Genomic DNA, 14612 nt, shown 5'->3' on the forward strand with positions numbered 1-14612 from the left:
CCGTCCCCTCAGCGCGCGGCCGGGCGGCCCCGTCCCCTCAGCGCGCGGCCGGGCGGCGGGAGCGGCGGGGGGGGGGCGGCGGCGGGGCGGCCATGGCGAAGCACACGGTGTCATCGGCGCGGTTCCGCCGGGTGGACGTGGGCGAGTACGACGAGAACAAGTTCGTGGATGAGGAGGAAGGAGGCGACGGGCAAGCGGGGCCCGATGAGGGCGAGGTGGACTCGTGCCTGCGGCCATATCCTTCCGCCGCCGGGCGGCAAGTAGTCCCGTGAGGCGCGGCCGCGGCGGGGAGCGGGGTGCGGGGCGAGGCCGGGGCTGGCTTTAGGGGAACGTCCGTGCCCGTCCGTGTGCTGACAGGAGGGCGGGAAGGGGGTAATCCGTGCGATCCGCTGAGGGAAGCGTTGCAGCCGCCGAACCCGAAGCGTTTTGGGTCGAGCGGCATCGCCGTGCTGGGGCTGCTGCTGCCGACTTGGGAATTCTCGGTGCCTGGTCCTTAACCCTCCGGCACCGGGAACACGATGGCCGCGCTGCAGGCGGCTCTGAAGAACCCTCCGATCCACACAAAGAACCAGGCAGTGAAGGTGAAATGGCAGCAAACTCACTCAGGGGTCACTCCTTAAAAATCCTTCCCTGTGTCTGTAACCCCGACCCCACCAACCCTGCCAGGGCGTACTTTGAGGAAGCTGGGTTTAGGGTATTCCCTGATTGCTCAACAGCCGGTGTTTTAGTTTCACCCCAAATCCCGCAGCTCGGATGCCACCTGTCCGTACACCGTTAGCTGGTGCTCGGTGAGGTTTGGCGCGCTCTCCCACCCGCGCTGGGTGTGGGTGCCGTGCCCTGGCTAACCCCGCGCGCCGCCGGGTGCCCGTGTCTGACCCAGCCCTGGCAGCACACGGATGGAGTCGGCGCCGAACGGTCGGGGAACCACAACTGCAGTTGTCACCTCTGACGAAGGAAACTCTGCTCGCTCGGCCAGACCGTGAACCTACAAAAAAGGAAGAACTGCTGGTTATTGCATCCAGTCAAAATGAAGCCGTTAAAACCTCGGAAAACGCAAACCCTCCCCCCATGACAGACTATAGGAGCCTGCTGCCTGCATGTATTTCTGAATCTCCCCAGAAAAAAACCTGGAATGGCTCCTGACTGCAGCGGCGAGAGGAACAGGCAGATGAGCTGTGGAACTGCCTGACGGTGAGCGCCTGTGGAGGTCTGCTCTCCCCGCTCGAGGAGAGGCCCACGGGCACGTTTCCGTGCTGCTCACCAGGCCACCGGTGGAGATTTTTTTTTTTCAGCTAGCCCCAGCCCTTTCCTGAGGGTTTTCAGAGGGGGTTCTGAGATCCAGCTGCTTGTTACAAATGGTGCTGTACGAAAGATGGAGCAGCTTTGTCCCCACATTAACGGGCTTGTTTCCATTAGATGTGTATTGATGTATTTCAGAATATGCTTGGAAGGCGGTGGAATTGAAGAGGGCAGAGTGACTGAATTGTAATGTTTGGCTTCATTTTCACTTGATCTCATGGAACTTTTATGTTTTTACTTATAGTTCTTCATGTGGGGTCTCGCTAAGCCTGAGCAGCTGTGGGATGTAAAATTGAACGGGAACACTAACACCTGTAATTTCTGGAGGAGGAAGCTACTTGAAGCATTTCTATAATGGAATCATTCAAAAGTCCAACAAACCCAAGACCTTTTTCTTTCACCCTCCCTGAGTTAGTGATGGATGAACAGGAAGAGCTGCTTTTTGCTGATTACGTGGCTAATCTGCCGCTGTAATCATGCCACACACGTTCCTGGGTTTGCAGTGACATCCAGATCAACTTGCAAAGGGTTATTAGTGCAGAATATTAATGCTGCCAGGTTGCATCCTGCGTGCCTGGGACAGCTGACTCTCTTGAAAACCTGTGGCTTCCAGCAGTCACCTCTTCCAGGCTGGCTAATGGCATTTGCATGGAATAGAATACTTGTAGCTCATTATACAGTGCAAAGGCATGGAAAAGGCTCTGGTGGCAAGTACTTTATTCTTCTAATTCTTTTGGAGTTTACCAGACCTTGGGTTTTCCATGTGAAAATTTATATTGTGTAGCTGTAAACTCATGTAATAGGTGGCGAATTGCAAATGCCACCAGAGAGGCAGAAACCCCAGAGCAGGACAAATGCCTTAAACTCTTTTATGCTGTTTATCACTGGGAGGACATATCCATTATACATTATCATCACAAGCTTTGTGTGCAAACTGCCCTATTCAAACAGATTTTAGAATTGTTTTAAAAAAAAAATATCTAGCTTTGTTTATGGGATTGATGGGTAATATTTGAACACACCTTATTCAAGAGTGAATGTATCTTTCCTTGCCTTGTTTGTTGACAGGACCGCGCAGAAAGTATTGTCCTGGAGGTCCTCATCTCTTTCAAAGCCAACGATACTGAGAAGGCGGTGCAGTCGCTGGACAAGAACGGTGTCGACCTGCTGATGAAGTACATCTGCAAAGGCTTTGAGAGCCCCTCGGACAGCAGCAGCGCTGTGCTGCTGCAGTGGCACGAGGAGGTGCGTTTGTAGGGCCTGCTCTCGCCGGGGTTATCGGCGGTAGCAGGTTCTGGGGCCCCGAGGCACGCTCGCCGAGCCCGGTAAGAGCTGCCTTTCTGCCCGCTGAAACCAAAATGCTCCTGCAAGCTCGTGTGCCTGCTGCTCTTGATTCCTCGGGTGAAGATTCTACAGTTAAAATTTGGTTTTACGTTAGAGTGAGGCAAGCGAAATGTTTCAATCCGGTGATTCAAGCAGATGGAGCTGGAATTTCCTTCCTAGAGGGAAACAAAATCTGCAACTTGGTTATGCAGGGAAATAAAAGCCTGCTGAATAACTGCCTTCAAAGCGAAGGCGATCGTCCTTTCCTCGCACCCTGAGTGTGAGAGTTTCATTTTTAATGTAAAGAGCGGGGAGATGCTGGTTTGAAAAGCAGCCAGAGGCCGTTCTGGCCAGCAGTCAGTTTGGCCCGTAGCTGCTTTGATCTGCTGTTAACTGCTGTATTTCTCTTCCCAGGCCCTGGCTGCTGGAGGAGTAGGGTCCATTGTCTGCGTTTTGGCTGCCAGGAAAACGGTTTAAATCCAGCAGCGAGTGGCTTGTCCGCCACCCACGGCGTGGGAAATGCTGGTGCAAAAACCAAACCAGCGAATGCCATTGCTGCCCCGTGGACCGAGGACCACGCTTCGGAGGGCACGAGGGGCTCGGCTGCAGCGCTCCCTCGGCGGCACTGCAACCTTAAATTTGACCTGATCAACCAGCTGGCCGGCAAAAATCCGTGGCTTTTGTCTGAACAAACAGGAGAAGCAGAACCCGAGGAGGTGAGGAGCGGCGGCCGGAGAGGACCTGGCTTGCAAGCGGTGGAAACCCGCTGCGGCGGAGGCAGCCTCTGCTTCACTTCCCCAGCCCGGGGCCGTGTTTCAGTGATGCGAGTGAGGCCACTTCCTGCCAGGTTTGTGACACGGGCAGCGGGGAAGGCAGAAGGACGGGGAGAAGGGAGCTCGAGAGAGGCCGAGCCGCGCCGCAAGGGAGGACAAAGAGAGGGGGGCGAGCCCCAGGACGCAGCCGGGGACCCCGCGGCGTCCCGCTCCCACCGCGCCGTGTCCCTGGTGGAGACGATCCGGTTGTGGCAAGAAGGGGTGTGCGCGGCGGATGGGAAGGAGTGGAGGGCAGCCCTGGATGCCTTCACGGCCGTCCAGAACCCCCCTGCCAAAATGTGCTTTAACATCGGCTGCATCCACCTTGTTCTGGGGAAGCTGGCCGAGGCGGAGGAGGTAAGGTACGCAATCACTACGCCCTCAGTTTTTTAGAGGTCTTCTTCCCTTTTTGCCCCCCACCCCTGGCCCCCAGACACACTTTTTTGCCCCACTCCTACCTCTGTGCAGGCGTTCACCCAGAGCATCAGCTGCGACAAGCACCTGGCAGTGGCTTATTTCCAGCGGGGGACTGTGTTTTACCGGAGGCAGAAGTGAGTGAAAGAGGTTTAAAGTTTCATTTCTGGGGAGATGCCAGCCTTTGGCTGAGGACAGCCCCAGGCTGGTTGGTAGCCCAGGGGCCATACTGCAACCCCTCGAGGTAGAACAATCTCCTCTTCATCAGCAGTGCAGTCTTGGGATTAACACCAGCCTTGGAGCACCTCTCCTCCCCCTGGGGTGTCTGAAAACACTGCAAGGAAAGAGGAGAGCCCCAACTAAACTCACACAAGTTGAAGTAAAGACTTAGAGGCAGGCAGGTTGCCACCACGAGGCAGTGACACCCTTGTCCTCCGCTCCACAGCCATGAAAAGGCCGTTGAGGATTTCAAAGAGGCAGCTGGCCCAGCTGCGAGGCAACCAGCTCATCGACTACAAGATCCTGGGGCTGCGGTACAGGCTCTTTGCTTGCGAGGTGAGAAAGACTTGACCGACAGTTTGGATCCCAAAGGTCTGCTCACCAGCTCAAGAAATCTAAGGAGAAAACAGCCAACCTCTCCTTGCGCCTTGCCAAAAAGCGAGCAAGCTGACGCAGTGCCACCGCCCTGCTGCCCTCTCTTTTACCACGCTCCCGGCCACGGGTTGGCTGCTCTAAGAGCACATTTCCTTGCTCCCATCCCTCCGGCAGATCCTCTACAACATCGCGCTGGTGTACGCCACGCTGGAGGACTGGAGGAAGGCTGAGGAGCACTTGATGCTGGCCATGAGCATGAAGAGCGAGCCCCAGCACAACAAGCTCGACAGGGCGATGGAAGCCATCCTGGTAAGGAGGAGCAGGTCTTACAGCCGCCGTGTTTGCTGACAGCAGGGAGGAGGGAGAAAAACCCCAGTGATGGAGAAAGCGACTTCTAGCTACGGCTTTAGCAGAGCTGGAGAAAAGCACAGCAGGCTGGCTGAGCAAAATGTGGGTGTTGCAGTGAGACACAACTTGGTGGGAAGAGCTTTGGGTCACAGGGGAGGCAGGAAAGGGAAGGCTTGGTTAAATTGGACCATGTGAGGGCTGGGGTTGGGCTGTCATAGTGGTGTTTTGGCTTTACGGAGCGAGACCTTAACCCCAGAGGTAGAAGGAAGGCGACATTAAGCAGTCACCTCGCCTCTGAAGAAGCGATGACTTCTCTTGTGCTACAGAAGCAGAAGCTCTGCGAGCTGGTGGCCATTCCCACGGGGAAGCTGTTTAGACCGAACGAAAAGCAAGTGGCTCAGCTGGAGAAGAAGGACTACCTGGGAAAGGCTATGGTAAGAAAGAAATATCTCATTTATTCAGGCCAAGCCTGTGGGCTGAGGAGAGCTGCCGGCCACCTTCTCACCCCCGCTCTGAGCAGGTACCTGCTGCCTGGTGGGCAGCCAGAGCTACGGAGCCGGTCCGTGCTGCAGGGACCCCCCCGGGAGTGGAGAGAGGGATGGCACATCGAGGGTCTCATGGGGAACAGGGACTCTGCAAGAATAGAGTTGCTAAAAACATGTTTCTGCAGAGCATGACCTATTTTCAGTTTCTCTCCTTAGTGGGACATGAGGGACAGTGAGTCAGCAATGAGCTGGAAAGGTCCCCCTGGAGCTTCAACTCGAGCCAAGATTTTTTTCAAGGAGGAGGTGTGTGGGGGGGAGGAAGAAGCTATTTAGCATTTGACACCCACAAATTGCCTCCAGTTCTTCCTCTGCTCCATCTGAAAGGGGCTTTTCAGCTCCGAGAAGTGAGCAAACCTTTCTCCCTTAAGTATGCAAAATCCAAGCACTGGGATATCGCCCCTGGGCTCCAGTCCTGGGAGGAGCTCTCCTCTGGGAAGGGAACCATCGGCCGTGCAGGCACGGGGAATCGGGTGACCGAGAGCCAGGCAGCCCCTTGGGTGTCAGGGGAACCCCAGAAGCACGCACACAAACATTTATTAACTTTCTAAATTATGTTTAGAAAGCTAATAAACACCTATAGGAGGTAAGGGCTTGAGCTGGACACTTTGGCTCCCTTCAACATTTGTGATTAAAACGTGAAGGGAAACTTTTAGCTTGTGGCAACCCTAAGCACAGTAACAGTGAGGCTAAGAGCTGAGAACTTACCCCAGCTGAGAGGTGAGTTTTGGTGCCAGAAGCACTCAGACTGTAATCAAAGATGCTTCGGCTAATGTCACAGCCCCTCTTGAACCTGAAGCATCCTGAGGAACTTGGCTTGGCCAGCATCAGAGGTCTAAGAGGTCTACAAGCACCAAGTCGCTACCTGTCTGTCTTTGGCTCTAGGTGGTGGCATCTGTGGTGGACAAGGATGACTTTTCGGGATTTGCTCCACTCCAGCCACAGGTAAGGCACCGCCAGTGAACAGCATCCCTGGTGAAAGTTGAGGGGGGCCGTGGGGATGGGTATCATCCCCCAGCTTGCCGCGGGCTCTGACTCACAGTGGGGAGCAAAGGGCACCATGGTCACCGTGAACTCTCTGCTACTGCCGTGGGGAGGAGGCGGACGCCGCCCCCACGTCTCAGCTGCTCCCTCCATCATCGGAAAGGGTGGCCCAAACCCACCTACGGCTGTGGTCGAGGCTAAGACGGTTCCCTGAACGGGGAAGTCGTGGCCTGGCGGCGCATCCTCTGCCCCTGCCCCACCCCCCCCTGTTGCTGCGGGGTCACGGCTTTCGGCAGGGAGCTGTCTCAGACCCTCCCGGCCAGATTCACCGGGGTTCAGCTGTCTGAGCGTGAGTGGAGAAACAAGAGCGGTTCTGCTTCCGTTCTCCTTCCTCCCCCCTGTTCCCAAAGCCCTTCGCGTTTTCTGTGACATTTCCCTGACGATGTAGCTGCGTCTTTCCATCGCTAAAGGCACCCGAGAGTTTTCACAGGAGCTCTGAGAGGATACAGGGGAGCGCAGCCGCTGCAGCCTGCAGCACCGTTACACAGGACAAAATAGACTCTTCTCAACGCAGCCAAGTGTTGACATCTCACTACAGGAGCCAGGCTTATTTCAAGTAGCTTCTTCAGAGGGTTGATAAAATCCACCAGAAACCTTAAATCACATAGGCAGGAGAGACTGTGAAGAACTGTGACGGCAGCAGGGGATTTTACAAGCACGGGAATGGGAGGATACGGGGACGCACAACTTAGTTTAAACCAGCAGATCTCAAATCCCTGGTCTCAGCCCTCTGTGAGCTGAAACCAAAACCATGAGCGGAAACAGGATCGTGCCTCTGAAAACCAACGGCAGCTGGGAGAATTTGGAAACTGCTCCTTAGAAAGAGCAAAGCCGGTGATATTCCTCATGGCACTCCAGACAGCTGCGTTACGCATCTGGGTGGCAGAGAGCCGAAAACATTTAGGTTCAACTCATCTGACCTGACACCGGCACGGGGAGGAAGGGATCGTGTAGGGGTGATGGCAGGCGTGGTAGAAGGCTGCAGGACATTTCTACAAAGCAACCAAAATCCTCCAGATTACTGATCATTTTCTGTCATCTTGTTGGCAGGCCTCTGGTCCTCCACCCAGGCCCAAGACCCCAGAAATCCTCAGGGAAGTTGGACCAAGTATGGACAACGCTGCTAACCCGTGCAGCCAGGTCCAACCCCATCCGGCACCGTCGCAGCCGAGCGTCCAGCCAGCACCCAGACCTCAGCGGGGAGGGGGAACAGCTCATAGAAACAAGGAGGCAGAGGTCTGGGTTCCTCCTACAAAGTAAACCAACGGATTTTCCCACCTTCCTGATCTGTCCACTGCGCCCACACCCAGGGCCCTCAAAGGGCAGCCACATCGCGTCCTGTACGAGTTCATCCCCGAGACAGACGAGGAGCTGCAGGTCCTGCTGGGAAACATTGTCTTTGTCCTGAAGAAAGAGAAGGACAACTGGGCTACGGTGATGTTCAACGGAAAGGTACCAGCGGCGTGCTCGGCGGGAGGGGGGCAGATGATGGGGCGGACGCTGTGAGGTTCTGCAGAGGACTTGTAGGGCAAAGCTTTGCCAACAGCAACGAAATGAGTTTCTGACTGAAGTCCCTTATGCCCACCCTGGCTTCGGCCACAGGTTTTGGTGAAACCCACCCAACCTTCAGCAAATAGCCTTCAGGCCTCGGGGACTCTCCTGGATTCAGGGCAGGGCGAGGACAAGCTCCGTTGTGTCCTCCAGCAGTGGGTTGCCTCCTTGCCAAGCAGTCCTCACTCGTCTCTCCTTCCCCCACAGAAAGGGATCGTCCCCTGCAACTACCTCGAGCCTGTGGAGCTCCAGAACAAGCTGCACATCCAGGTGAGAGAGCCCAGGACAGACGGTGTCCTGGGGAGAGCAGATCCCCACACTTTCACTCACCACCTATCCTGGGCCTTCCAGCAGGAGCCGTACCTGCAGCCCCTTCCCCCCTCGTAATGCTGGGGTTGGTTCTTCTGGCTCATGGTCACCTTCCCGTGCGCTCAGAGACCTGCAAAATCTGGGCAGATGCTGTGTTGGCGGCCTCCCAGGTGGTGGTTGGCGAAGCCTGGGAGATAAGGGGGTAGCGAAGTCACCCCTCCCCGGTTCAACGCCCCAAACAGACCTTGGGAAAACAGCGGGTTGGAAGGGGGGGGTGAGGGGGTGTCCATGAGGCAACAGCACCTGACACAGGACGAAACCCCTCTTGAAGATGAAATCCCAGAGTCACCCAGCTCCCTCGCTCCGGCGAAGCCGCGGCGGCCACCACCAGGTCAGTGAGGGGGGACAGGGGGGGCCTTAGGGCTGAAACCCCCGGCTGCAGGTTTGGGATGGTTTCCTCAGTGCTGTGTCCTCAGGCTTTGAGACCAGGGGTAGGGCTCATCTCCATCTCCATCTCGTTCCTGGAGCCATTTGCGGTCAAGGATGGGGAGACATTAAAGCAGGAGGCAGAGTAGCAACCTCAGGGCTGGGGATGGAGTAAAATAGAGCACGTGGGTCCTCAAGGAAAGCAAGTCCCTCCCTGCTCTTAATTAGCACAGGGACTAATGGAGTAAAAGGGCCTGGGGGTAGGATCGGAGCGAGTGACCCGGCTTGTCTGAGCCTCGGAGAAGGTTCCTTACCGGCTTAGAGCAGGGCACCTGCAGGTGGTTGCGGTGCTGCTGTGAGCTGGGCTCGGTTGGGACGAGCTGTGGTTGCCCTGGGAAGGGGATTCCTGGCCAGCGGTACGTGGCGTCCCACCTCCCGGGGGCCGGGAGGGCAGCACCAGGGCCACCACATCGCCCCCAGCGCAGTTGGTTCAGGCTGCTGGGAAGCCAAAATAGGGCTCTGCCGCCTGCCTCGGCCCGGCTGCACGGTCCGAAATGGCTGTTTAAAGCTGAGGAGCACGCGTGGGCACGTGGGAGCACGAGCCAAAACGCAGAGCCGGGAGGAAGGGGTGGGAGTTGCCCTCTCCAGAAAACGTCACGCGGTGCTGGGAGGTGGGAGCCTGCGGCTGAGCCGCGAGCAAGACCCATGTGGGGTAGAAATGATCACCGTGCAGAGCCCCCGCCGCACGGGCGTTAACCTGCTGCAGTTTATTCCGGCTATCGCCCCCCCGACCTGCCGAAAGAAAGAGGAACCTGTGGACAACCAGTTGGCAACCCCCTGCTCCCGGGGGGGGCCTGAGCCAGGCGGAGGTGGGGAAAGGCGGGCCAAAAGACCACTAATGGCAGGAGAGGGCTCGTGCCTCAAGCAGAGCAGCCTCAGAGGCAGCCCGGGGGTAAAGCTGCTACAGAGAATGGCCGCGGCTCACGGGAGTTACGGGCTCAAGGGCCCCAACAACCTCCAAGAGCATCTTTACGGCACCAAAAGCCCTCGCAGATCCAGCCGTGGGATCGCATTCGACAGCGCAGCTCTGGCTCTTCCCCTAACGAGCACAGTCGTGTCAAAGCACTGACAAAACCCAGGGCAGATCCTTGCGAAGAGACTTCAGCAAACCTGCATCAAATCACCCTACCCGGAGGTCTGAATTTAACTTTATAACCCTGGTGAAGGGCAGGGATCGCCTACGGTTTTCAGTATGGACCGAGGGAGATCAGAAGAGCAAAGACACCAAAACCAGCAGTTCATTTATTTTATTTATTTATGTGTTTGACTCCACCCAGGAAAGACATCCCACCCCTAAAGCTCCCATCCCTGTAAAAGAGAAGGCACAGAGCCCAATCCTCTGCTCAGGGGTTATATTTAAAATCCAGTGGATGAACCCCCATCGCAGCTGGTGCTCCGTCCGTTCAGGGGACCCCTGTTGGCTCCCGGCTTGCTCGGTGTTGCTGCAGATAAAGACGGGCGTCAAGGAGAAGGGCTGCAGGAGAACTGGATGTGTATTTAGGCACAGGGCAGCAATGCCTACCCTGTCCCACTTGTCGAGCCACCTCTTTCTTCCTCCACAGACCACGTTCCCGCTCCTGCGACGCAGCCGAGAGATGCAGCAGAGGGAACACCTTGCGAACGCAGACCCCGAGGTCCTGTCGGGGTTACAGATCTGCATTTATTGCACGTTGAAAGGTGCCGGCAGGCCCGGCAAGCACCACAGCCCTGGCAGTGTTTCAGGTTTTCATCATTCAGGAGCTTCCCCAAAGCATAACAACAGGGCTAGGGGCCAGCAGGTCATCAGGACCCGACCGGGTGACTAGGGCTGCTTTTTGGGAGCTCTCCTCCAGGCTGAGTCCCCGGTGGACCCGGGGCTGTCAGCAGAGCCCTGGTACGACTCTCATCTTGGTTGACCTGTGGCACTTGAGAAGGGAGAAGTGGGAGGGAGCTTGGCTGTAACGCACACACACCCCTGTGCAGGGTCAGCGGCATCACAGGGCTCGCTGGGGAGAAAGGCGGCAAAACACAACAACCCCCGAGGCCCAAAAAGAAAGAATGAGGAGGGCTGGAGGGTGGACGCACCTCGAATTTGGTCAGCCGAAAGCCACGGTTGGGTTGGGAAGTGCCCCATCGATTCCTGTGCTCTCTCCCGGGACAAGCCCAGGGCACATCCGGGGGTAGCCCGGGCGGCACCACCGCTGCCCTGTCCCCGAGGGAAGCACCCAAGGCTGCCCAGGCCCGCAGAGGTGTCCCCTGCCCAGCAGCCAGCCGCTGCCCCGCAGTCCCCACGTCCCGGTCCCTCTCCCTGCCCTCGCCAAGCCCCACGAGCTCTGACATCCACCTTCCCGCCCGCAGGAGGCCGGAGCAGCCGCCTCCAGCCCCCACGTCCTCAAGGTGCATTACAAATACACCGTCGCCCTGCAAGTCGAGCCGGGCCTCTCCTACACGGAGCTCCTGGACCTGGTTTGCAAGAAACTGGAGCTCCAGCCCGAGCACGCGCAGCTGAGGTGAGGCGCTGCCCGCTGCGGGGAGCCGGGGTCGTGGTTTCGGGGCTCCCGCCCTCACCCCGCGTCCTCTGCGCACCCAGGTACAAGCCTGCGGAGAGCCAAGCGCCGGTGGCTCTGAGCGCGGGGAACCTGGAGGCGGCTTGGAGCCAGGGCAAGGACAACTCTGACCCTCTGGTGTGACATGACGGAGGTCGGTGACAGCTGGAGGTGGCGGCCACCGCTCCTGCCAAGGAAACCTAAGCGGCCGTTGCCTTTGCTTTCCTCGCCGCGAGCGCAGGCTCGTGGCTTCCAAAGCAAGCCAGCGACGTCTTGAAAGGCAGAGGAGCCAAAGAGCAGGCCAAGGGGAGAGGCAGAGCTGGTCTCTCTTAGCCCCGAACAAAGAAAAAGCCGCCAAAACGTGTCCTGACCCGGCTTATTTCCTACCCTAGGGAGAAGGGTTTTTACCAGACAGCAAACCGGAGGAGTCGCCGGGGCAGACGGGACTGACCCAAGTCGTGGCGCAGGACGATTACGAAGCCACCCAACCTGAAGACCTGGAGTTTCAGGCAGGAGACGTGATACTCGTTCTATCCAAAGGTAATGGTGCTCCTTCTGGGCCAGGGGAGGGGAGGGACCCCCCGTGATGCCGAGCGCCTGCAGCGGCTGCTGCTCAGCTCAGTGGAAAAAACTGTGGAGGATTTGGTCAGAGTTCTTCAGCGGAGCCTACAAGCTTCTTTGATCTCTTTTCCCAAATCCTCTTGTCCTCCAAAGCAAACCGTTTCACGCTGGGGACCTGCAGAGCACCAGCCCGGCCCAGGCAGCCCTCACGGGTAGCAAACTCCCCCTCCGGCAAGCTGCTGCTTGCCACCTTGGGGAAGGCAAAGAGGCTGCTCAGATTTCTGCCACAGGGCACGCGGAGAAAGCTTGCATTGAATGCAAACGCTCTACAAGAGAGGTTAGACAAAGCTGCTTCGCAGAGCTTGCGTGAGGCGGCAGGTGGAAGCCAGGGGGAAGGACGACCTCAGGACACCTCCAAGGGTTGCCCTCCTCTGCAGCACTAAGAGCAGTGTTGCTGAGCCTCCAGACTTCTGGAATTCTAGCTCCTGCCAGCCCCTTCCCCAAACACTTTCAAGATGGGAGAGTTGCACTTGAGGCGTGTTTAAGCTTCCCGAGTTGAAGTTTGTTTTTTGAAAGGAGATGCCTCAAGTTCGGCTGCTGCCCTTGCGAGGGGAGAATGCTCCTACTCCCATTCCTCTCGCCCCGCAGCTTTTTCTGGCTGGTTTTAAGGTTACAATCTGCCATTAGCCTCAATCCTCTTCAAAATTAGTCTTTAGTGCTTTTATAAGAACCGAGGCTTAAATACAGACTAAATCTCAGCAAGATCTAGTACGAGTTTTTGAGCTGGATCCTTTCAAGCCTGCACAGGAGGGAGGACAAAGCGACCGTTGCTTCAGAAAAGCTGCCGGTGAGCCCGTTATCAGGTGAAGAATTACGTACAGACCCCTGCACAGGGCATTTGTTGCCCTCAGCTGAACCTCCGAGTGAAATAAAGACATCACCAATAGTTTTAAAGGCAGAGAAATACGGGTGTTTTGCTAGCGGTAGCTCTATCACGAATTTGTGCTGGCTGGCAGGCTTCGGCGGCAGTCCACAAGCAATCATAGTCGCCCCTCTCTCCTGTACAGGTGAGTTTTTGCACCACACAACATGATGACTCCTCCCCCCCCAACTCCTACTCTCCCCTTCACTGCTGAGCTAAATATTTCCCATTAGAAAGTTCGTTCCCCACAGCAAGGGCTTTCAGAGCTCCTAAGCTTTACCTCAACCCAGGGTAAGCAGAAGCTTGGGTGGTGGTGTTTTTTTTTGTTGTGTTTTTTTTGTTTTTTTTTTTTGTGTTTTGTTTTGTTTTTTTTATATGAACAGGAAAGAGCAGGTGAACATAGGACTCCCTGTTATCACCTTGAAGAGGACAGCCCAAGGTCTCAGTATTGTTCCTTGCTTCCCCACACCCACTTTGTTTCACTGTATTTATTATTCAAGGCAGTTTCTAAGCCCCTTGGGTCTCTATTTTGATCTACTTTTCCCACCGTCGTTGGGCAGTGCATTCTTATCTTACAGCTTAGCCCCCTGCCTCATTCCTCTCAGCCCCTTTCCTTCCCACATTCCTCTCTCTTACCTGGCTTTAGCACGGCTAAAAGGTTATCAGCAGAAAACCTTAAAATGGCCCATCTCGGGCCTGTCTGCAGCACGTGGAGGTTGTTATGCTCCTGTACGTCCCTAGGGTGACAAAAATTGTGTTTGTTTTATTTCCAGTGAATGAAGACTGGTTAGAAGGCCAGTGCAACGGGAAAGATAGGCATCTTCCCATCCGCTTTCATTCAAAAGTCTAACACTGAAGACCCAGAGATGTGATTTCAGAAGAGCTTAAAAGTCATGGCTGTGGAAAGAAATTAAGAATTCAACTGCTGCAGTTAAGAAGTTCCCATATTAGTCACCGCGTCTGAAAATAAACTTTAAGTATTACTGCTACTTGTATTAAAAGCGTTGTTTTTTATTTTACCTGTTGCATTGTTCTCTGAAACAGGTACTTTTTAGTAAGTTGCTGACTGTCTTCCCGTTAGGAACACATTCAGTCCTGTGCTTGCCAAGAGACTTGCTCTGTCCCACCCGCCCCATCCTTAAGCAAAGCTTTTGCACAGACGTGCCAGCAGCTGGGAAAAGCCCCGAGGGTGGTGCCGCTTGCATTTACAGCCCTGCCAGCAGATCCAGAAGAGGAACGGGCGTTCAGGAAGCTACGGGCCAGGAAAAGGCTGCACTTGCTTCCTCAAAACATTACTGCCAACCCCAAGAGCTGAAGAGGCACGGGGCAGCCTCGCCTTGCTCCGACTGACAACCCACTTCAAAACCTCAGGGACTTTAACCCCCCCCAGCCCCGCACCAATAAAAGTAAACACTTTTTTTTTTTTTTTTTTTTCACCTTTGGGAGCTGTCTCTCAAAGCTTTTTCTCAGCAGTCGAAGAGACGGTAACTTTGAAAGACACTGCCTGGAATCCCAGCAGGTCATAGAGCAGCGAAGTTGCCCCCCTTTAGAAAAGCCAACAAAACTCCCTTATCCAAGCAGTTTGTGCCTCCCCAGCACGACTTTCCCAGTCTTTCCCCTGCCCCAGCTGCTGACAGCCAGTCTTTCTGGCATTTTAAAATTATCTACCCTGCCCTGCCCTCCAACCCTGCAAGCTGCAGGCACGGCCGGCCACCCCGGGCCTTGGCAGCACTTCCCTTCGAAGGCGCCAAGGGCAGCGGTTTCCCCACTTTCAGATCCTGGCACGCAAGTTCTGGACAAGCCCACTGTCCCCATGACCAAAATATCACATTTATCTTTAAAGGAGCTTATCCCAAAGAGTTGCCTGGATACAACGAACACT

The 14612-nt window shown here is 55.8% G+C and overlaps 2 protein-coding genes across 2 annotated transcripts; both read left to right on the top strand.

Annotated features, from left to right (window-relative positions):
* LOC116960437 (actin-related protein 2/3 complex subunit 5) lies at window positions 1-3125 on the top strand. The gene is made up of 4 exons (XM_032987802.2): window positions 1-235; window positions 509-581; window positions 2368-2544; window positions 3037-3125. The coding sequence occupies exons 1-4, from the start codon at window positions 93-95 to the stop codon at window positions 3097-3099; spliced, it is 456 nt and encodes a 151-aa protein (XP_032843693.2). The 5' UTR covers window positions 1-92; the 3' UTR covers window positions 3100-3125.
* Window positions 3126-3428: 303 nt separating this feature from the next.
* Window positions 3429-13719, top strand: LOC116960435 (neutrophil cytosol factor 2). Its single transcript, XM_042806346.1, is given in 18 exon segments — window positions 3429-3791; window positions 3903-3985; window positions 4294-4327; window positions 4329-4403; window positions 4617-4751; window positions 5117-5224; window positions 6218-6277; window positions 7427-7467; window positions 7684-7828; window positions 8135-8197; window positions 8549-8627; window positions 10285-10344; window positions 11070-11211; window positions 11292-11372; window positions 11374-11401; window positions 11640-11787; window positions 13504-13535; window positions 13537-13719. Coding segments are annotated over 18 exon segments (1728 nt in total). The 5' UTR covers window positions 3429-3443; the 3' UTR covers window positions 13603-13719.
* Window positions 13720-14612: the final 893 nt, after the last annotated feature.

Source organism: Tyto alba, unplaced genomic scaffold (assembly GCF_018691265.1).
Source record: "Tyto alba isolate M040663 unplaced genomic scaffold, T.alba_DEE_v4.0 Super-Scaffold_1000006, whole genome shotgun sequence".
In the NCBI taxonomy this organism is placed as follows: Eukaryota; Metazoa; Chordata; class Aves; order Strigiformes; family Tytonidae; genus Tyto; species Tyto alba.